The sequence below is a fragment of the Micromesistius poutassou genome (genome assembly GCF_964030765.1).
Source record: "Micromesistius poutassou genome assembly, chromosome: 9".
NCBI classification, from domain to species: domain Eukaryota; kingdom Metazoa; phylum Chordata; class Actinopteri; order Gadiformes; family Gadidae; genus Micromesistius; species Micromesistius poutassou.
Genome location: NC_140279.1, coordinates 16524526 through 16546989, shown reverse-complemented (window position 1 = coordinate 16546989; position 22464 = coordinate 16524526). Strand labels below are relative to the sequence as shown.

The window sequence follows — 22464 nt, the reverse complement described above, 5'->3', positions numbered from 1 at the left end:
TCACATAGTACTGGTTTCTCTGCATGCGACAATATCATCACCACCACCATCAACACCACTGGCAATACCTTCGGCAGGTCTTGTGACAAGTACACAGGCAAAAGTAACAAAGTAACCAAATTCTGTCAGTAGGAAGTTCTGGTTGAAAAGACAGAATGGACTCACAAACCTCATGACAAAACAATCACCATCCATAGTGGGTGTGGGAGTGGTTTTTCATAATAACGTAACATACAAAGTGTTCTAAAAAAAATGTATAGTATCAAGTCTAATGATCCATCTCATAGGCCTAACTTGGTTCATGGTTAATAACACCAGGGTGTAAACTACCAGGGTGTTGAGTTGAGTGGACACCCATTGGGTGCAGTGCGTTGGGAGCTTGAGTTGTTGCACACACTACCAGAAACAATGACTGAAATTCATTAACTCTTAAATTTGCAGGCAAAGTTTCCAGCTGTACGGGCAACAATGAAGTCAGAAAGGAAGTCAGGTCCACTGTAATAATGGTCGTGGAGGAGTAGCAGAAAGGTCCAGATCCTATTGAGATGAAGTAGAGAATTTGCCAGTGTTAAACAGAAACAAGGATTTTAAATGATTTGAACATTTCTTCATGTCCTTTCCTCACACGTGAAGCAGCAGACGGAAATAGGTTGGATGAACAGGTGCAAGCAGGTAGAGCAATAGCAATACACCACTTTAATTTACTATGTACCATTCCGAGGAACATTACAACACCATTTGGTGTTCAGCATTTGTTCATGCACAGGTTAATGCAGGATAGCCTATAGTTAACAAACTCTAAAAAAAAAAAAGTAATAAGTCATTATTTTTAAATTGTATTTTAACTCACCTGGTGCTGTAAACGAGGTTAAATGCTTCGGCTTTGAATGTATTTCATTGATTGCTAGTCACTTCAAAAAAAAACTAGAATGAAAGATTAGGACAAGATTAGGAGTTCCGTCTGTAATCTAGTCGATAAAGTGAGTGTGGTGGTTTCTTTACTCGTAACACACCGTGTTGAGACATGGCGGAGACACACGCCCATCAGCAGAGCTCTCTATTTGTTTTCCCACTCCCTCCCTCTCTGACACTACATTATTTAATGAAAAAGGTGTCAAGAGAAACAGAGATTCTTAAAAAACAGAATCACTCTCTTTCCTGGTTGGGATAATACAGTAACAGTTGCTCAAACAGAAAGCTCGCCCACTGAAGCGTATCACCCGAGAAGCGCTCCCTACTCGACTCCCCAGCAGCACACCAATGCACTTCCAACCTGTTGCATTTTAACTCTCTCGCTCTGATGTGCCCGAGGCACATCTTCAGGAAAAACCGGTAGTCACAACCGGAGAGCATTTGTAGCAAGTGCTAATTACCCTACCCAGGTATTGGAGTTCAATCGATGGTATAGGCCTGTAACCTGCAGTGTAAACGATCCCAGGTGTACACCTGCACATTACACGTTTAAACGGACTACAGATAAGGTCATTGGAATTGGGGTCAGAATTACCTTGCTAATAGTCGTAGGCCTACTTAGTTTAATAGTTGAAGTAGGTCGCATTTTGGAAATGCTAATTGTCTCTTCTTTTTGTGGTGTAGCATAAAAGCGTAACATTCAGTAGGCCCTACGTCCAGGAGCTGTCAAACATAACCTGGCCAGGCCTACATGCTAAAACAACACCGCATACTCCCTCCGTCAGATCTCAGGCTCAAAGATGCGCCTTAATTATACATTTTATTAAAAAGCACGCGAGTAAAACATTATAATGGTTGGAAATGCTAATACTCTCAGCGAATATCGAGAGCATTGAGGTTGAACGATTAACATCAAGCATTTCCCATTGGCGTAAAAATAGGCAGCGGGCCGTTGTGCCGCAGGGCGTTGTGTGCTCTGCCTGATGCAGGAATGACATCGGACTGGTTCGGTGCAGCGTTAAAGCCTCGGCACTGTAACGCATGCCAGGGCGATCCCTGGGTGTTGTGTCTAAACACGCAGCAGCGACCAATCAGCAACGCACTACGCACACAATCCTACTTTAATTTCGATAGTGTATTATAGGAATAGTTGCACACATGCGTGGCCACCCACGTCCATGATGGCCAAGCGCCAGCGTTTAAGACGTAGGTAGGCCTACGCGCGTCTTTCCAGGGGATTGAGATTCGATCTGTTCACAAGTTGTTCACCAGCTGCAGTGTCGTTGAGTCGTTTCCTTTTTCGTCACACTCTGTATTTACTAGTTCACACACCGATTGGTGTCTCCCGCCGTTCTTATCATTCATCAATAACCAACTCGTAGGTCTACATATTTCATACGACGTCATAAATCAATCAAAGAAGCAATAGCCTATTGTTTTGCCCTCAGGCCTTGTGTTGAATGCAGTCTGTAAACAAAATTAATATAAATGTTGACAATAGGCCTATACAATATATTCAATTCAACAATCACTGACTATTTCTATATGTGTAAATATGTTATTTTATAACATAGGTAGGCCTACTGGTAGCAGTATTTTTCTAATTGTATTTATTTCCAACAGCAAAGAGACTCCATCACTCACTGTCGATTAGTTTATGTTGTCATGCTATATGGGATAACTGAGTTTGTTGCTACGTGATGACTGAAAAGCATTAAGTTACTTAGCCCCACTAAAAAGTACAATAACAAACTAACACTCACTTCTCCATAGGAAGTTTCTATAGGCCTATTAAGGAAGTACTTGTGTTCCTGTACCTTTGAGAAATATACACAGGCAACTTCTGGGGAGTGTAATGTATACCACAGCTTTGCTTGGTTTCCACCTCACAACATTTCACAGCATTTTGGTGTAGGCCTATATTACATTCAAAAATAATCCTGGATCCCTTGATGAAACCTGCTCTAGCGGTGTGTGTGTGTGTGTGTGTGTGTGTGTGTGTGTGTGTGTGTGTGTGTGTGTGTGTGTGTGTGTGTGTGTGTGTGTGTGTGAAAATGTGTGAGAGAGTGTTCGCGTTCGCGTGCCGGAGTGTGTGTGCGTGATTGAGTCCGTATACATGAGTGCGCACGCGCGTGTGTGTGTCTGTTAAAAGTGGCCAAAAGATGCCCACTTTCTCTCAAGAACTGACAGTGTGGACGGTGTGCTGCTGGAACAACCCCCATAGGATGCATGGAATATACCATGCGCCAAAAATAATTCAAACTTAATTGGATTGAAAGTTGAGTCCGGACATCATCAACAATAAAGTAATATTTCTTTTGTTTATCTTGTGACACATAAACTTTATGTTTGCGTTAAAATGGTAGGCCTAACCGTTAAATATTGAAACAAAAATTTGCCCCCGGTAGAGCTTTTCAGGATATCCGTGAATGTTCCCATGATTCTCATGCATAAGAGCTAACCATCGTGTGTGACGGTAGCACAGCTGGGCTCATTCTTTTCCAAGGAACACAGGCCTATGCATGGATAAGATAGCGGTCAATTTCACCTCAAGTCGCTTCCTTTGAGATTTATTTTCTGACGGTACCTCCGTTCGCGCAACAGATGCATAAGGTCTCCTTGCAATTCACTTCCTCCTTTTGTGGCTGAAAACATTACGTTTTTACATGCAAGACAGTATGTTGGACTGCTGCCCACACCACAAAACAAAGGGTGAGAGACATGCTGAAGGGAAAGGAACACCATTTAATAAAGGAAAATTCTATGGAATGACATCCAACATCCTTCTCATGTTCAGTTTCAAATGACACTATGAATTAAATACAGTTGTTATGTTTTCATGATTAGTTGCACTCAGTCTTTAGTCCTCAAATATTCTGTAGGCCTACTGATTCAGTCCACTGTGCTCCCTATTGCATGTTATACTTTTTCACTGTGGCTTTCTATCAAAGCTGATAAGTGCAATGTAGTTCGTGAGTGTGATTGTGTGTGCGTGTGCGTGTGTGTGTGTGTGTGTGTGTGGGTGTGTGTGTGTGTGTGTGTGTGTGTCTGTGTGTGTGTGTGTGTGTGTGTGTGTGTGTGTGTGTGTGTGTGTGTGTGTGTGTGTGTGTGTGTGTGTGTGTCTGTGTGTGTGTGTGTGTGTGTGTGTGTGTGTGTGTGTGTGTGTGTGTGTGTGTGTGTGTGTGTGTGTGTGTGTGTGCATCTGACAAGGAATAAGCAGGCTGATCTGAAGGATAGATTAAATTGTAATTAGAACATGACAGGTATTTAATGCCTACTGCAAGTCATTAAATATATTGATTTATATTATTTTACTAGAATGGACTGGATATAAATCTCATATATTTGAGATTATATCTATATATATCTCAATACTATACTATACTAATACTATACTAATACTATACTATACTAATATGAATAATACTGCTAATAATAGCTAGATGGACAATAAATGCAATAAACAAGGTGACGTACAAGTGGAAAAGTCCAGTAGACTGTTCTAGGGTCAGTTAAGTTTCTATAGTATGAATGTGGTCAGCCTTTAGGCAAAACATATATGTAAAATATGTGCATACTAATCATTTATTAATACCTACTACTATTACTACTACTGCTACTATTGCCTACAACTACCACTACTACTATTAGCACTAGCACTACTACTACTACTACCACTAATAATAATACACTGATATAATTAGGCCTATATGTTATAGACTAGAGTAAAATAAACACACACAATAGCAACAGTAGCATCATTATACTGGCTCTACTCAAACTACTCTTGTAATTGCTGTAATTACAAGGGCCATTCTACCAAGATACAAATCAGTCATTGTGCATTTGGGAGTGGACTGCCTCAATTTGGATGTCCAGTCATTGCTTAAGTGTTCATATTATGCTTCCCTTGTGGGGATACACAGGCGTAGTCAGAAATTAGTCAGAAAACACATGTTTTACATATATATGCCTGTTTTTCACGCAAATGGAAGTTTACTTATATAGCTAGGTCAATACAAACTTCCTTTGTCATATTTATGTTTCATTTTTAATTGAAAAACATGTTGGCATGACGGGGATACCGCCTGAGTTGGGACTAAAGTGGAAAATGACTAATGGACACAGACTGGAGCCGCTGGTAGGCCTACTAAGTGGAAGCAACATTTTTGTCCTCAGGTTTATTCGGGAAGATTGTGGAAAACTGATGCAATCTAACAGACAAACGCTGCATGTTTACAAATTGGCATCCCTATGACCAAATATGGCCAAATAACCTGCGCTAATTGCGCGGAAAAAAATGAACAATAAATAATATAAATAAATAAACATGAACACGAGGTTGTTAATTCTCAAGAAATAGGTTAAAGAAGCTAAATAAGAATAAGCAACATAATCCAACTGCAAATTGTTTCTGTGTTCTATGTTTTTTAACCTTTGTTTTCTTATATCTAAAGTATTACTACAAATAGTATAGGCCTACAAATAGCCAACATTTGTTTCCAAACGCATCTTATGAATTGCTGAAGTACAATGCATTAACGTAATAAGGATTATATGTGCCCACTTACCTAATTTATTCCATATCATATCCGATAACAGGTGGAGACCCACCAAGACCACCCATGAGTCAACCCCCGACTTTAAATAGGAGGGCTGCTCGGAGCGCACTCTAGCAGTCTGTAACGGAGCAAAGGCTTGAGTGAATTTATGGTCGAGTTTCAGATAGTTGATACTGACTAAAACAACTATAAAACAAAAAAACATACGGGACTATTTTTTTTTATTTATTACATTTGTATTATTTTTTGTATTATTTTTCACCGCGTTGTTCATTTTTAATTCATTTTTATTTTAATTTCTCTGCTTTAAGTTATTTATTTTTCATTCATTTTTCGAACCTTCTGGTAGTCTTTCGCTGCTGCTGCTGGTGGGCATTGGGCAATGGCAAGCTCGGGAATACAACTTTTTGGGTTCCTGCTCGCAGTGGTGGGTCTAGCAGCCATCGTCACCGCCACTTGCATGGTAGAGTGGAGCACTTACGAGAGCAGCGAGGACCAGGGGGAGATCTACAGGGGGCTGTGGGAGACGTGCAGGGCGTCCAGCTCACGGATGAGCTGCAAAGCCCACGATTCCTTTGTTGAACTGTCATGTATGTTTTTTCATTCATTTTTTTTATTCGGAGACAATGCACGGAACACTGTTCCGTGCATTGTGGCTTGTAGCTATATAAAGTAACAGTGTTGTACCATTCTAATTCCACACAAAAAAATGGTAAAATAGGGGGAAGAAATCCAACTGGATTTATTGACGACAGGAATACACGTTGCTACAAGAGTGAGAAGCAGTTATCACAGTAGGATATGATCAAGTAACGGGATCGTGGTATGTGTCTACAGGGGGTATCCAGGTCACCAGGGCAGTGTTGATAAGCAGCATCTGTCTCTCAAGTCTGGCAGTTTTGGTGTCCATTTGGGGAATGAAGTGTACTCGCTTCATGGAAGACAGGGACGAGACCAAACGCTTCATGGCTTTGTCTGGAGGAGTCATGTTCATGATCTCTGGTAGGTTCAAGACATGATGGAATTGTTTAAGCTTTTGGAATTTAAATGATCAATTAAAACTATATACTTTTTATGGAACCTTTTTAGAAATTGGCTATAGCTCCTTTGTTTAAACCTGTGGCAATAGCCAAACCACCATTCAATAACACCAGTGCTAGTACGTCCTGAGCTACACAACGGTTCTTCTCCCTGGAAGACTGTCTCACAACAGCTTCCAAAACACTAAAAACAAGCTTGTGATAATCTTGTGATAGTCCAGTCCTAGCCTTACCACACAGTATGACATATTTAGTTGTAGTTGGTTGTTTTTTGTAGTTGGTGGGTCTTTCTGTACGGAGATGGACAATGTACAATATCATATACGTTGATGTCCATTGGCCATTCAGTTGGAATGGAACATACTAAGAAGTGCACATTTCAGTTGCTAGACAGACTTTTTTTTTTACAAATGTAGATATTTCAACAAACTCGTATGTATATTGGTATATTGGTAGATATATAACATGTCAGGTTTTTTTCCTGCTTTTCCACATTAAGGTTTATTGGCTCTGGTTGTGACCTCCTGGTACGTTGGATTACTCGTTGAGGACTACAAAAATGCCCATGAACTAGACAGGTGACCAAAACACACGCATACACACGCCCACACATGCAAAAAACACACTATACATCTCATAGAGTGGCACCTTCATGTCTGTTGGAGGTACGTCTGTCTCTGTGGCCTTCTGCCTAACTGGAGTGTGTGATCCTTCTCTGCCCTGTCACAGATATGAGTTTGGCAATGCAGCTTTTGTCAGCTGGGTGGGGTCCGTCCTCAGCCTGGTGGGGGGGGCGTTCCTCAACTGTCGGAGGTGCTATGGGACGAGGTCGTCCATGTCCCCGACTATGATACGCCAGTCAGCGGCAGGCGGTGCTGAATATGTTTAATGTTAAAGGTCATACTTGGCTAGGGCCAACCGTAAGGATTGTAGCAAGATTTGTTCGTATTTAATTGTTCGAAAGGTCAGTTTTTCTTTCTGTTTTGAACAATGCAGTGTAAAACTGTCAGGGTTATTTGAGTCATAGTCCTTAATTACTGTTACTAACTAAATAGGTTTCTCAGCACCCACTGACCCTAAAGAAGAAAGGGTAGAAACTTTAAGAAGGAACATATGAAGGATCAATCTGTCTAAAGGAAAGGCTATGAGTGCAATCGGTTATTTGCAAAATAACAAATACAAATTATACAATTATGGTAAAGAAAAAATGAAGGTTAAAGTACAAAATGCACTAAGATCTATGTTGTAGTGGTTATATGTTTTTAAGTTTATATTATCAGAGAAAGGTCCGTTTATTTCAGTTACACATCTGCCATACATGCTTGTGTTGTATTTTTTTAAATGATGTATTTTTCCAGATTTGTATAGAATAATAGTATATTTTGAACTTTTTTGAAGAATAAATTCAGCAATTGGTCTACTTTGGCCTACGTGTCTATTGTCTATCTTTGTTGATGCTAAATTAGCGAGCAGAGCAAATCTGGCAGATAAAAATCAGGGTTTAATGAGGATTTTCCTGAGAATTATCAAGCTTTCCTTCCTTTTTTCAACAAGCTGAGTAAATGCGGCAGTTCAAATGTTTATAAATCTTGTTATTTAATCACAGTATTCCATAGGAGAACTAATTACTCAGAGACGTTTGTTTCTATGTTGTGGTTACCGAATCCACCCTGAGTTTAGTGTAAAGCTGTTTCAATAAGATAAGAACATTTTATTACACTTCCTATTTGACTTGGAGAGGGCTTGCTGGGCAGAGAATGCCAAATGTGTTTAAGGTTTTCATAAAAGAAATAGTTTTCTCCACCGTCATCTTCATTATTATTGTTGGTTTTGTTGTTTCTGTAGTTGATGTTTTGTCTCGTTTTCTTCTTGGCTGTCAAAATTGATGACCTTGACATTTCTCCCCTGCTAACGCAATCAGAAGGAAATGACATCATCCTCGCTAAACAAGAGGCAGCAGCTTGGACAGAGAATTCTGGGAAATGATGGGTTTTTTTCCCCTGGCGGATGGTGAGGCCACGCAGCCACCTCCCACAGGGCCTATAAAGCCCTTCCCGTGCATATACGTCCAGGAAGGGGAAAGGGTTTGGAGTTGGATTCAAATGAAAGGTAAAGTGGTAGAAGGCATCCATTTTTTTTTTCTTGTAAACCACCGGTGTGCCTGCTTAGATAATTATATTTCATTGTTTCATTTTTCTTCAACTCTGCCAAACTTTGCAGCATGCAGGTGGTGTGTGTTCACACTGACCTGACTTATTATGCCAAACTCTTAGCAACCAAACGCCTTGTTTTCAAAACCACTCCAGTGAAGCCATACAGGCTATACGTGCCTGGCAGTAATGTGTTTCACTTGTGTTTGTTAGGAACTCCTGCCCCCACCCAGCTCTCCCCAAGAGAAACAACCGGATATCAATTTGTTTCTCTAGGTCACATTATGCCCTAGTAGCCTAATGGTTTGTTTAAGTCAACTTCCTGTCAATGTATTTTAATCTGCAGCAATTTCAAGCCTAGTTATTATCTTGAAGTTCAAATAATAAAAGAACAATTATCCTATACCAATAGACCTTTCCATCTGAAGTTGTTTCTCACGCCCATCTGTCACCGCTGCCACGAAACAGAGATCCATGGTTCGAAGTAACTGCCACAATTTATTCACACATTGAGCAACCATTAAACCAGTCAATCCATCAATCTAACTTCCCCATGTCTCTCTCCACCATGTTCTTGACCAGTGCTGCCCTTAAAGGATAAAGAACAGTTCTTGATAACAGCATTCATGAATTAATAGCATTTTTTGTTATCTCTACCTCTGTTTATAAAGACCAATCAGGTGGAAGTCAACAAATAGTTTGACTTTTGTTACAGGAAAGAAATGAATCATTTAAAATATCTCCTATAAACACATGTCACAAATAGCTACTTAGAGGCAGGGAAGCATAATCTAAATAGATGATTTACAGATAATACTGCATTCTGAGGCGCCTCCGACTATAGGCAGGTTTTGAACACGTTTCCTTTGTCGGCCAAGAAAATAGACTTCCCACAATCCTGTGCAACCGCTTTCCGGATACGACAAGATGAAAAACAATTTAGACTACCTACTACAACAACAAATAATGCTTCTCATAATAATGCATATTAAAAAAAAAAAAAGAAGAAAGAATTAGTCCAAATGACTGGTGGTAAATATAACCGTTGTAACTGACGGTCGTCGTCTGTCGGTATTTTGGCGACACCATGACGTCGTGATGCATTGCTGCCTTGGAAGTACGTCTCAAATCTCAATCCAGACTCCTTTACAGGTAACTTCACACAAAAACACAGCATAGTAGGCTAGTTATCTCCCTTCTCATCTGTTACACGGCTCGACCCGACCCACTTGAGTGCGCGACACCTATATTTGAACGTCCGCACACCATTGCCATGGCGGCAGCGCCCTCTCCTGGCGGCCTGCTAAAGAACGTTTGAAATAAGAGCCCATAAGCCCATTTGAGATGTCTTTTCATTTAATCTCCCAAATAATATTTGGACAATCACGCGCTATTGTGTGGGATAATTAAAGATAATGCCAAGAAGTACATTTAGATAGAGAGAGAGAGAGAGAGAGAGAGAGAGAGAGAGAGAGAGAGAGAGAGAGAGAGAGAGAGAGAGAGAGTAATCTAATGTAATCATTGACCTACCACGGTCAGTTTATCTCTGTCTAAATCGTGGGCTTGAACCACCAGGGATGAATGGATATTTTAACTCTTTACACCAATTAAATAATAGTATGTTGATGGGCTACTGAGAGCTTTCTGGACGTGGTCTTTGATTGTTTTCTCTGTTCTATCGTTGTTACCAGTAGGCCTACCAATCAGATTACTCGTGTTTTTACAATTTTGGGTTTTTGCTTTAAAACACACATAAAAAAATAGCCTATTAACTTGAATGGGCTATTAAAGGGGTGATATTATGCCACCACCAGGTGTGAATGTGATCTATGGCTAATCACACTCACACCTGGTGGCATAATATCGCCCATTTAAATGATCTTTAGCTCAGAAACCGCTAATTGCACAAACGTACCTCAAGAGGGAGACATTGTCTAGCGTTGACTAACTGAGCCACAGCCACCGTGAAACGTACTATCAGGAAAAATACCATTCTAGATTCTAGTCATTCTAGAAGAAAAACACATAGCTTTTCATAAGGTGCCCCAAAGGAGAGCACCCCCACTTTTTTTTAAAGGCTTTGTTTTTCATAAAATCTTTTTACGCACCGTTTAATTTGGCTATGTTATGTAGAATAAAGAATCCAGCTGCAAAGTTGATATTTATTCTTAATTATCACGCAAAACACTTGACCTACCAGTTTAGGAAACAAAATACAGCTGAATGACACTTTAAATTAAGTATAATGTACCATATTGAACACTAGTGTTATTAGCTAGTTAAATTATATGCCTATTTAAGATTACCGCAAAGTTCAATCAAACGATGCTGACCCATTGAGCTTTACATTCGTCTCCAGCTCGTCCGGACCAGAGCGGTTCTGGAGCAGAAAGCTCTGATTGTTTTATTGGTTCATTCTTCCGAGGGGAGGAGTTAGCGGAGCCAGAAAGAGTCCTTACAAAATGCGTGTCGCTCAGTCAAAGAAATACAATTTCCGCCCTGCGTCCGATTCCGTCCTGAAAACATCCCAGATGACCCATCGTAACATGTCCAATGGACTGTACAGGATCTCTTTATCTGGGTTGTGACTGACGGTCAAACTGCGGCGTTTCCAAGTCGCCCCTGTGCCTCCCATCCACATCGCCGGGACAGCGCGTTGTGTCACTACAGGGCTGCTCCGCCGAGGACGATGGATATAAACTTCTCATGTGGCCGTGCCTTGTCACTTGCCCTCTTAGCACTTTTATTGACTTCTTCAGCTGCTATTCTAAAGCCTTACGACCTATTATATGAAAATGCCGTCCGGTCATTTACGGACGGCGATTATACAAACGTGGTGCGGTACATGGAAGGAGCGCTCAGCAGTTACGCAGAAGTTACTAGCGCCCAAGTACGATGTCGACTAAGGTGCCAGGACCAGCATCCATTCGATGCTCCATTCCGGGAGTTGCAATTCTTTGAAGTCGTCCTTCACAGGTCCGCGTGTATTAACACGTGTATTGAAGAGAAAATTGGAACCCAATCTATGCATAAAGTAAGCGAAGATGTCATTCAGGATTTCAACAGGCGCATCCCTTACAACTATCTTCAACTCGCTTATCAGAAGGTATGTACTACATTATGCACGTTTAAACATATGGAAAGTTTGCATGTCTACCAGCTTTACTGCCACCTCCATCATTTTGCGGTGATTGATTTGTGATGCTATTCTTTGATTAACTTTCCGAGCAACAAAATGTTACATCAGATGCTGTGACGCAGTGATGCAGCTTAGTGATGTAATGGTGCACAGCATTCACTGTTAGCCTAATCAAACCGATTGGCTAAAATCCCAATTTCCTCATTTACACACACATATATCCCTAACGGAGTTGCAGGATATTTAATTGTTTTATCAAATTAATATTATTGTTTCTCTATGGAAATTCCACCATTCATCCATGTCTTATTCCACACTTGTCTCGACAATACAAGCATACCAGGTAAAGGCAGCCATCTCCTTGAACAAATAAGCCATCCGGGCAATATACGCTTATTTTCAGTTGTTTACAGACTACATTGAACTACAGAACATTGCTCAAAGGTGACACCATTCAATATGGCTTTCATCATGAACTATGGATCCAGATGGATCCGGTGGGAATCGTCCTTCTCTCTCTCTGTTAGGACGTAGCTGGAGGCCAGGGTGTGGGAGCAAGGCAGCAGATAATAGGCTTGAGGAGGGAACAAGTGGCTCTCCACATACTAAACACTCCCACAACAAGGACCCCCAGGGGACACTTGCCCCACGCAATCCCCCTCTGCCCATTCCAGATTGACAATGTTAGGTTATGTTTCGGCACCATTGCTATAAACTCTCATCTCATTCTATGTCAGCTTCTTACCTCCTTTGACTCTTTAGAGTTGACCTGTGGACGCATGGTGGTTCGGAGATACAAAACAAAAAGGGCTGGTGTGTGGCTTCTTACTATTCAGTGGCTGAGACACTTGAATCCGAAAGGTAATTGCAGTGAAATTATTTAGAAGGATGGGGTTGGGCATCTTTCTCAGGGAAGGGTTACAGTGAGACTGCAGACATACAGGATTGAACCCAGACAACGTTTCGGCTGGGAGTCAGACCCCTGGACTGTCCTGCCTCGCTGGGAGCATCAGTGTTTCTGGTTTCCTCATACAAATCTGTAAGGCAGGCGACTTCCATGCCCTCCCAATATGGACTGACTGCAAATGCCGGGGCGCTGACACATGACTTCCACTGCTCAGATGTAGTGGTTCCTTCTTGCAGTTAATTGACTGTGTCCTTCTCTTTTGTCGGTCGGCAAGAAGCGGCTGATTCAGTTTTATGAATCAGCAGGAACAATGAAAAGGCCGCGGATTGATGCCGTCACCGAGGCACAGCGCTGTCTAGACTTGAGTGGATACGTTGCCATGGCGATAAAAAAAATGCCCTGATTTAAAGACCATGTGTTTGGAGGTAGAGTACCACGTGCTGTTTTTACACTCGTACGAGAAGGTAGCGGCTGCGCTTGTCTTGTGCCAGATGTTTCTTTGGCAAGCTGCCATCATCGTGAATGACATACACGATGAGAGGTTAAAAAAGGTTAACTTAACAACTTATTTTTTTTAAAACACATTTTATTTTAGTTTGTGTGTTTTGTATTCAGGCACATGCACGTGTGTTTTGGTGATGTGGGGTTTTTGATTGGGTTTGTAAATAAATATAATTCCTCTCGAACTTCAACATTCCACCCTCTCACACCCTCTTTCTTGAAAGCCCCTGGCATAATGCTCCTATTGGTTCTGGCAGAACACACACACACACACACACACACACACACACACACACACACACACACACACACACACTGTAGTGCGTATGTCCCCCTGATTTCCCAAAACATTTAGCCTTTCTCAATATTTGGCTTTCCTGTTGTGGCCTGTTTGCTTTACTAAAAGAAGAGAGACACGGCACCTTGTGCAGCTATTAAAGGGAGGGTCTTGTAGACGTTGCATGGTTCTGGCCCGACCGCTAGCCCTCTAGTGCTGGGTTCTGGCCCGACCGCTAGCCCTCTAGTGCTGGGTTCTGGCCCGACCGCTAGCCCTCTAGTGCTCTCCGTCCATTTGCCCAGTGCTAGCCTTCTAGAGCTATCTGCCCTTTGGTCCAGCCCTCTAATGCTCTCATTAGCCTATCGCTATGTGCTTTAGGGCTCTCTTTCCATAAGCCCAGCACTGGGCTTATGGAGTGCTGGGCTTGTCGATTGGCTCAGAGTTCTGGCTCCACTGGCCTTGACCACAGAGGCATCAAAGACCCCTGGCCGGGACATGCCCCAAGGCCCACAGAGCTCCCTCATGTCCTTCCATAGCCATCCTCCCTGGCTGCATCTCTACCTGGCCTGGCAGGCCTCATCCCTCTTGCACTGTAAGGGGGGATTGTGAACAGGAAGGAGTGAAGCGGACCCTCGCCATGTGGACGCAGGTTGGACCTCGTCACAAACTTCTGACATTTGGATTCGGAACAAGCTTGGGAGCTGTGATACAGGGGTATTGGTTTAAATGCCCTATTCAATTAAAGTCCAATTTTTCGAACGTGTTGCGTGAGGCGTCTGCGTAAAACCAGAGGTTGGTGCAGGTCAGGACATAGTTGTTCAAAAAGTTTGAGGGTTTGCTGAGGTGGCTAGGGTAAAGCTTTGTTACAGCAGTGCTAAGCAACCGATGTAAACAAACGTGGAGGATGGCAGTATAGTTGACCGTAGAGCAATGTTATAAGACAAAATGCTTGGCAGTTTAACGCCAGTGCAGGCATGTGTGATAACTAGGTATTACAGCCTTATACCAGAAGTATGCACAAACAAATGTTTTATCAAAAATATATGAAAAATACATACATTGAATAAGGAGAAGGGGTCTTTATCGTGGTATTGAAGTTATTCAACTTCAAGTAGCCCAATTTAGTTAGTGAAAACTTATGTAACTTATGGAAAATATGGATTGTTGAAATGTGGATGTTATTTATTGGAGCTTTCAATGACACTCCTACTGGGTGGTTCTCTGGGTGGCTCTCATCCTGCTGATTTCTTGCAGATGGTCTCTCGCTTGTTTGGTTGAAGAGAAACTGTGAAACTCCCGCTCATCAATAAAAAAAAACTGGTACAAATTGTTCTTTCTTAATTTCATCACAAGACAAATCGTTTCGTTTTGGGTGGATAAATCTGTGTGTGTGTGTGTGTGTGTGTGTGTGTGTGTGTGTGTGTGTGTGTGTGTGTGTGTGTGTGTGTGTGTGTGTGTGTGTGTGTGTGTGTGTGTGTGTGTGTGTGTGTGTGTGTGTGTGTGTGTGTGCCGTAATTGCATAGCTTTTCAGTATGCCGCGTCTGCTGCTGTGACTCAATGTATCCCTCTTCAGCTTGCAGTCACGATGATTCAATCTGATTCCATCACATCATAGTGCAGACAGAGGAGAGGAGAGAAGATATGTTTCTGCTTTGAGGAATCCTCTCTAGCCTTGACTGGACTAGGAATGTTGGATGGAATAAACTTTTAGTATGATAGTAAAAAATTCAATCAACTTGTTTATGATGATTGTTCTTTTTTTCTCCCTGAATTGCAACTGCTGTACCATAGGCTTGTGTTTTTATTGTGTGTCTGTGTGTGTCCTTTTGTGACTGCATGTGTGCGTGTGTGTGTGATCGATGGGACCAACAGATGCTAGTGATGTCATCTCCACATTTTATGAAGAAAGAGTTCAGACAGGGGGTGACTGATTTCTGTCATTGCGTTATTTAAACAAAAGGGAGATGTTCTCATTGCTTATGCACCGGAAAAAAAAAAAGTTGGCTCCCGTCCTTGTTTAACATGGAAGACATTTCAGGAGGTTTTTGACCTCACCGAGGGGCCTTATTACACTGGCTAAATAAACACAACCAGGGACAAAAAAAATATTAAAAACTGTTGACTGATTGATTTTCCCAGTGCACCTGCAGTACAGTACAGCCACCTGCCGGCTTGGCAGCGCACAGCGTGCGGCGAGTGGACAGCTGGACATTGTAGCACTTCTCTGCTCCTTACGTCCTTCTGCATGACTGCATTCGAGCCAATAACTGCATCCTAGGAATGTGGCTCATCCCACCCTTAATGTTCTTTCCTTAATTGACCCTAACCTTAAGTAAAGAAGAAGGGGGGCATCAATGTGGCGTTTGCTTGCACTGTGGAGTTGTTTTTGTGTGCTGAGATGTGACCAAGCTCGTTGCGGACGAGGGATCCGCTTGGCCCGTGTCAGGCTTTTTAAATGAGCTGGCCGTCCTCATCGCATTGGCTAACTTCAGCACAGGACAGGTGGCAAGAATGTGGTCCAATATCTTCTGATCACAAACTCCCACTGATTAAGTGTGAGGGATTAATTGAGTACATGCTCTAGTTTTTCTTTATTCAGTGATGACTGCAATATCCCTGCTAAAAAGAAGGACGATTTTGGATGGGGATTGTGGTTCCTCCTAACCCGTGAGGAGGGAGGGAGTAAGAGGGGGAGATTGAGAGCGGGGAAGAAGGGGGCATTGTTTTGGCATATGAGTGTATGTTGTGTATGTTATTGCTGCTTCAGATTCAGTGCATATGCATGTGTTTTTTGTCTGTGTTTGGGACCAATGTGCAGGCCAAAAATATGACATTCTCTTGGGTGTCTGAGTGAGGAACCAACTGTTGCCAAAATGGCAAGACGGCCAGGCATCTGTTGAGCGTCATTAATGACTCAAACTATGTGTTTACTCAGTCTGTTCGCCATTCCTTGTGCACAGCTGATGTAGGTGACAGGCAGTACTACATTCCATGTGTGTACCTTTTTAAGTTTTTCCCTTTTACGTAATTCAAAATTGAAAAGTGTGTTTGAGATTATTTCAACGTGAGAATTGTGTCTCTTTTAGGGATCTAATTTCTTGGGTGGTGCTTCGAGGATGTGCTGTTTTAGCTAGCACCTGTAGAGATCAATAGAAAAACGTGAGAAAAGTTTGAGGCAACCATTTATGTTCAATAAAATACTGCATCCCATGCTACACTTTCTAACATTTATAGTTTTGCACATAGTTGTTCCTCTGATCTTTTAGAATAATTTCAGGAAGTAGAGATTGTTTGGAGAATCAACTATAGAGAAACAATCGTTTGTGTCACAGGAAGCCAGCCATCTGTTTTCGAAAAAGCCTTATTTTTTTCTGCTTACTTTGAAATGTACTGGCCAGTGGGGGTCTTGTAGCATATTATAATAAACATCAGCAAAGCATTTTTGTATTCCCATTTCCCAACCCCCGTTACATCTATAAAAATAACCAACATCCACAGATCAAAATCAACCAAACAGGACCCCCAAACACATCACAGTACCCAGTGTAAAAAAGTACCAAAAGTATTTTTGGCAATAGGGTAACGCTTCCTGTTGGGCTGGATGGATGGAGGGTCATGATAATAGCGTTGTGGATGCAGTCCAACAGGAGAAGAGTAGTTGTAGCTGAGGTCAGGCTGCATGGTCCACATGTCTCCCATTACCACTTAGATTCAATCAACAACACGGATCTGGGTCCCTGCCCAGAGCCTAATCTCAGCTCAGGTTAGATGGTGCAGTGATGAAAGAGAGCAGTGTTATGTAAAGACTCTGTGAGTAGACCCAATGTGAACCTGTACGGATCTTGTTTACAGTATTGAGGTGTGAACGCCCCTAGCTTGATTGCTCAGTTTTGTTTTTACGATTAAATGTTATTTGAAATGCAGTTTATAAATGACGGTCTTGAGGTGGATCAGTGGTTCTTGAGTCAGTGGTTCTTGCATGTTCAATGAGACTGATCTGGTTTACAATGTGTAGGCCTAGATGTGTAATGCTCCAAACCTGATTCATCAATTTTGTTCCAGAATTAGTTGTTTTGCTCATTGAAATAGATGAATGCTGAGCGGAAGTTGAGAGGGAATTGATCTCATTGTTCTTCTATGTCGAATGAGAATGTACTCAATGTGACCCCCCCATTGATCCTGTTAACAGCTTGAAGATGTACACACTCCTAGCTCCCTCCATTTGGTCAAACAAAGATTCAATTCAAGATTCAAGTCTGTTAATTGAAGTGGACCGAAGTGTTGTGGGGGTCCTGGGTTAATGGCTCTTTGATGTATGACGTGAGGAGCAAGTCAGGGCCATACACAGCTCCAAGGAACTTAATGGTGGAAGTGGCACTTATACTTACACGAGTAAGTGTGGCCATATGTTCAACATGCACGATGTCATGTGTTCACTGAAGCCATCTCTTTTGTTCAAAGTTATTTGTAAAGTGTTTACTGCATAGCTATGGTTTTTGTTCAACAATAGTTGAAATTTCAGGGGCGTGTGTCTATATAATATAAACCCATCTGCCCTGTAAATCATTTCCGTCTGTGGAACTTTGAACAAATGTTTTGACTGCAATGAAAAGCTGCATAGTTAGTGCGGCATGAAATTGTTGAAGAATAGTATGAATTATTGTATAGATCAATCTTTGCCCTCAATGAATATTCAAGTATGTCACCTAGAAACTTTGCTTCTAAGTAAAGGGAGGTCTCTGGCTGCTTGACCCCATGTTATTTTCTGTGAAATTAAATAGAGGTGTTAATTGTTTACCATGTTCCCATGGCACAAGCAATAACTCTATGAGGTTGCATCAATATTTATGGGCGTATGTTTTAAATGTTCACATTGCCTAGAGAGAAGTATGGAATTCCCAATATATAAATAAAAAAATAAAAAACTTATCCTAGGTCAAGCGCATTAACCGAAAAACACATTATCGCTAATGCTGAAAGCACTCTCTGATATGATTCTTCTCTACATGTTTACATCCTGTGGAAAGACAACATTAAGGTACAGGGAACCCAGCCTAATCTCAGATCACCCCATTAGGTTGGACGCCTGGCACTGTAGAGAGACCCTTCCAACACAGTGTCTCTATCCCACTCTCTTCCCACTGGTGTGTTTGTCGTATCATTGCCAAAGAGCTGTGTTCATCTCAGGAATGTGTTTTGCCCGGGTTTCCAAGTCCCTCCCTCCCCCCCCCTCCTCCCCCTCCTCCTCTCCTCCCCTCCCAAAACCCAGTGTTTTTTGATTTACGTATCAGTGATGTCAGCTCTGGGGGGTCTGCACCCCTGTGAAGTACCTGGGAAGAGGCAGTGATTCACCCACGGTGTGATCCTGGTGCGGTAATATCCGGAGTCACCAGGAGAACGCGGTCCTCCTCGCGACCGTGACCTGACCTTCAGGCGACTATGACCTCACCCTCTTCAACATCTGGTTCAGATTGTGAGCCCCCACCCCTGCCACTCGTAGCTAATGACTGTGTTAACCAACGTTTTTTTTTTTTTAGCTGAAAGTGAAAGTCAGGCTTCCCTGTGCACTTTGTTCTGATGATGGGGTTGAAACAGTTTTGAAACAGATGGAAAAGCCAGGCTCACATTTGACATGTGATGTTTTTGGATACCTGTGATCTTGCCACAGTTTTCTCACATGTTCTTTACTGCCTCATCAAATCTGAGCAGGGGAGCTCAACTTTCCAACATTATATCATATTGATGACCCAGATGGATCATTTTATTATGAAATACTAGCTAAAATCCTAAAGGACCCTATTACATCCCTCTGCACTTTTACTTGGACATGCAATTATATAACGGAAGCAAGCCATTTCACTTTTTTTGAAAGTTACAATGTTTTCCTTCTCTTTTGGCTTTTTCAGTAAGTTTCTTTTTCTTATGGTAATGAATGAATGTGGCCCGTTTTGGGAGTAAGTGACAGCTGTTTGGCCTTAGTAAGGAGATGATGGACGCATTCCGGCTCCACTTAATAAATAATCAGACTGTTGGACTCAGCCAACAACTGCAGGATAATCAGAGGATCTGTGCTTGAAAATGTGATTCTCCCTTCAGCAGATCTGCACCTGCGCATTAAGTGCACCTGTTTTCAAACATAGTTGAAAAAATTTGTTTAACTTTTTTCTACTTTTATATCTTAGTTGTATTATATGTTTGTTATTATAATAATGACAGTGCTGGTGGTGGTGATGATGACAATCCACTTGCAACTTATCTCATAGCCTGGAATGCTGGAAGTTAAATAAAACAATAATGTTGATTTAAGGTGCATGTTTTGGGATACCTTGCTTACTGAATAGTGAAAAGGTGCACCTGGCTTGTTACATCATCGTTTAATCAGAAAGCTTTGACTGGTTAAAAATAACATAAAATAAAACATCCTTCTAACTCTATTATGTCTGAAGTGCTTCAAAAGCGACTAACGATTTAGGCATGAGTGCTTTCTCAATCCTCTAACATAACACATTTTAGGGCTGTGTTGAGAGAATATAAATCATTCTTGTTTTTTGCAGTTCATGAAACACTTTGTATATTTTACCCTTTGTCGAACCAGTGGAGTTTCTCAAATCCTGTTCTGTTCTGGGATGGATTATATGATGAGAAAATCTGGGAGCTTTCCCAAAGGCAATAATGGTGGATATTTCAAAAGCATTGTTGATGTTCATTTGTGGCAGATTTACCAAACCGTAGATAGTATGCATATGAAACCATTTTTTGACATAAATCAAGGCCATATTTCCAATAATGTCTTGCAGATTTTGTTATCAACTCTACAACTATTTCTTCGTACTACAGACCATGCCCTCTTTCCACTTGGGCCAGTGGGAAGAGGTGCCAGTGTTTGCTGTCATAGTATTGCTTTGGGTTAAAAAGTATGGAATATATTTAGTTATTTTTAGGACGCATTTAAACAGGAAGAAAATACAACTGGTTGGGTTTTTTATGAATGAAGCCATACCAAAGCAAAGTTTTGCTTTTGTTGTATTATGCTTCATGCAATACATACTCGTGATCAAACAGAGCGTGCCTAACCACACTTTAACAACATTATGTTTTTGAATGGTGAACAAAAATGTATAATTTTCAAATTCCCACAGTAGTAGACAGTTTCTGAAACCAACTACCTTGGATGGATGGGAGGCTGGATGGTTGGTTCTGGTCATCTTCACTTGACAGCCTGACAACCTGTTTCAAGATAAGAGTTTACGATCGGGTTCGGTTTCCATTCAACATTGGGATGACCGTGCTATGTTTTCCATCAGAGGAGACCCCCCCCCCAGCCCCCCCACCTTATGGTCCATCCTAAGGAATGTAGACTTCCTGGCTCCAGTTGTGTTCGGGAATACTAGACTCTGACGTAGCCCGTGGCTACGATTGCTCAATGAATGAGAAATGCCCACAGTATTGTGAAGGTTCCTGTTAAGTTTTATCTCAGAAATGGAAGTTTTCCAGGATTGATATTTTCCAGAATGGAAGCTTTCAACAAACCATTAGGTATATTAACTAACTAATTAAATAATCCTCAATTATTTGCACCTTATGCTTCAGGCTTTGGGCTGTTATCCGTCAAGTTTACGACATTATTTTGTCTAAATTTCCCTTGCTGGGCTAATCAGTGAGCTAATCAGTGATCTAATGTTGATGACTGACTTATATTGCAAACCCTGGTATTGCTTAACACAGCACTTGACTGGCAAGGCAGTTTCACAATGAAGAGATTCAGGTTGAGAGAATAAATCAAAGTCTTGGAGCGCAGTTTAAACATTGTTCAGCATCCGATGGCCTCCGTTGATTGGTGTATACACTTCATTGATTCATTGGTGTATGTTTTCCAAAGGGGGGCTACTGTCCCTTAAAGTGATGACATCTTAGATATCCGCTGGGGTTCACTGTTTTCTTTGATGCAGGTTTACTGTCAAACCCCCACAACTTTAGTGAAGTCTAGTGAAACTCGGCGGGTTTTACGGCTCTGAGTAAGCCAATGCATGGTAGTTAAAGTGGTTTAAGTTAATTATAGGCTGAAGTTATTTCATATGTGCAAGGCATGTGCTTTGGGAGTTGAGATGTTTGCCATTTGGCAGGAAAATAAATAAATTGGGAGAGATCCGTCTATTTAATTAGGTTCATGGCTTGTTTTAACAAGGCACTGGGTTGGTCTCTGCGCTGCAACACATCGCATCAAGATGTCTTTTAATGACATGAGCGCAATCGTGGGGAACACAAGGTGTGCGATTATGACTGGTTCCTTGCCAATAGACTACTTCATAACATCAACACGGTATGATTTACTGTGGTTTGTTCGGTTTATGAGGCCGGTGTCCTTTATCATTCTGATACCCTATGTCTTTCCATTATTCCTCAAATAATATATATCAATTTTGTCTTAATACTAAGGATATGTTAAAAAAACGCCAACGTAGGCAGTTTCCAATAAGAACTTAACAATGTGGTCCACCTTGAACCCTCTGTGTTCCACACTGCTCGCTCCGCAGCCCTTGTGTGGTGTGTGTGGTCCATCCTCCAACAGCAGCAGCAACAGCAGCAGCAGCACCGCCACTTCCCAGCCAACAATAACCACCACTTTCTTCTTATTTTCCCCGCACAGGGGGCGATACGCGGTCTCCGGCGAAGTGTGTTCTCATGTCTCCGCACATACAATCCCTCTCCTTGTTCCGTGTTTTCCGTGAGCTCTGTCATGGCTTCGACAGCAGTGCCTGGATGTGGTTTTATTTTCACCCGTGCGGTGGTTTACAGCACAGGGCTTACGTCAGGCTGAATGCGGTGCGGCATGCATAGCTGAGGCACTTCCTAATGGAGAGGGCCGGCGCGGACGGCTTCAGGTCTAGGATCGCCGGCAGCAGGCCCTGGCTGACTTCAGGAGGCCTCAGGGGATTCTGTGGATGGAGGCAGGATCTGAACTCAGAGAATTTTGAG

The 22464-nt window shown here is 41.9% G+C and overlaps 2 protein-coding genes across 2 annotated transcripts in view; both read left to right on the top strand.

Moving 5' to 3' along the window:
- Positions 1–5856: 5856 nt before the first annotated feature.
- LOC311353434 (claudin-1) lies at positions 5857–7720 on the top strand (the record flags this gene model as incomplete). The annotated part of the gene is made up of 4 exons (XM_084473345.1): positions 5857–6064; positions 6312–6476; positions 7014–7092; positions 7244–7720. The coding sequence occupies 4 exons, from the start codon at positions 5857–5859 to the stop codon at positions 7401–7403; spliced, it is 612 nt and encodes a 203-aa protein (XP_084329471.1). The 3' UTR covers positions 7404–7720.
- A 3454-nt stretch (positions 7721–11174) lies between these two features.
- The window catches only part of p3h2 (prolyl 3-hydroxylase 2), a 49145-nt gene continuing 37855 nt past the window's right edge, over positions 11175–22464 (top strand). Inside the window, exon 1 of the mRNA XM_084472516.1 lies at positions 11175–11770. Coding sequence (XP_084328642.1) covers positions 11354–11770 — 417 coding nt within the window. The 5' untranslated portion in view covers positions 11175–11353. The remainder of the gene's footprint in view (positions 11771–22464) is intronic.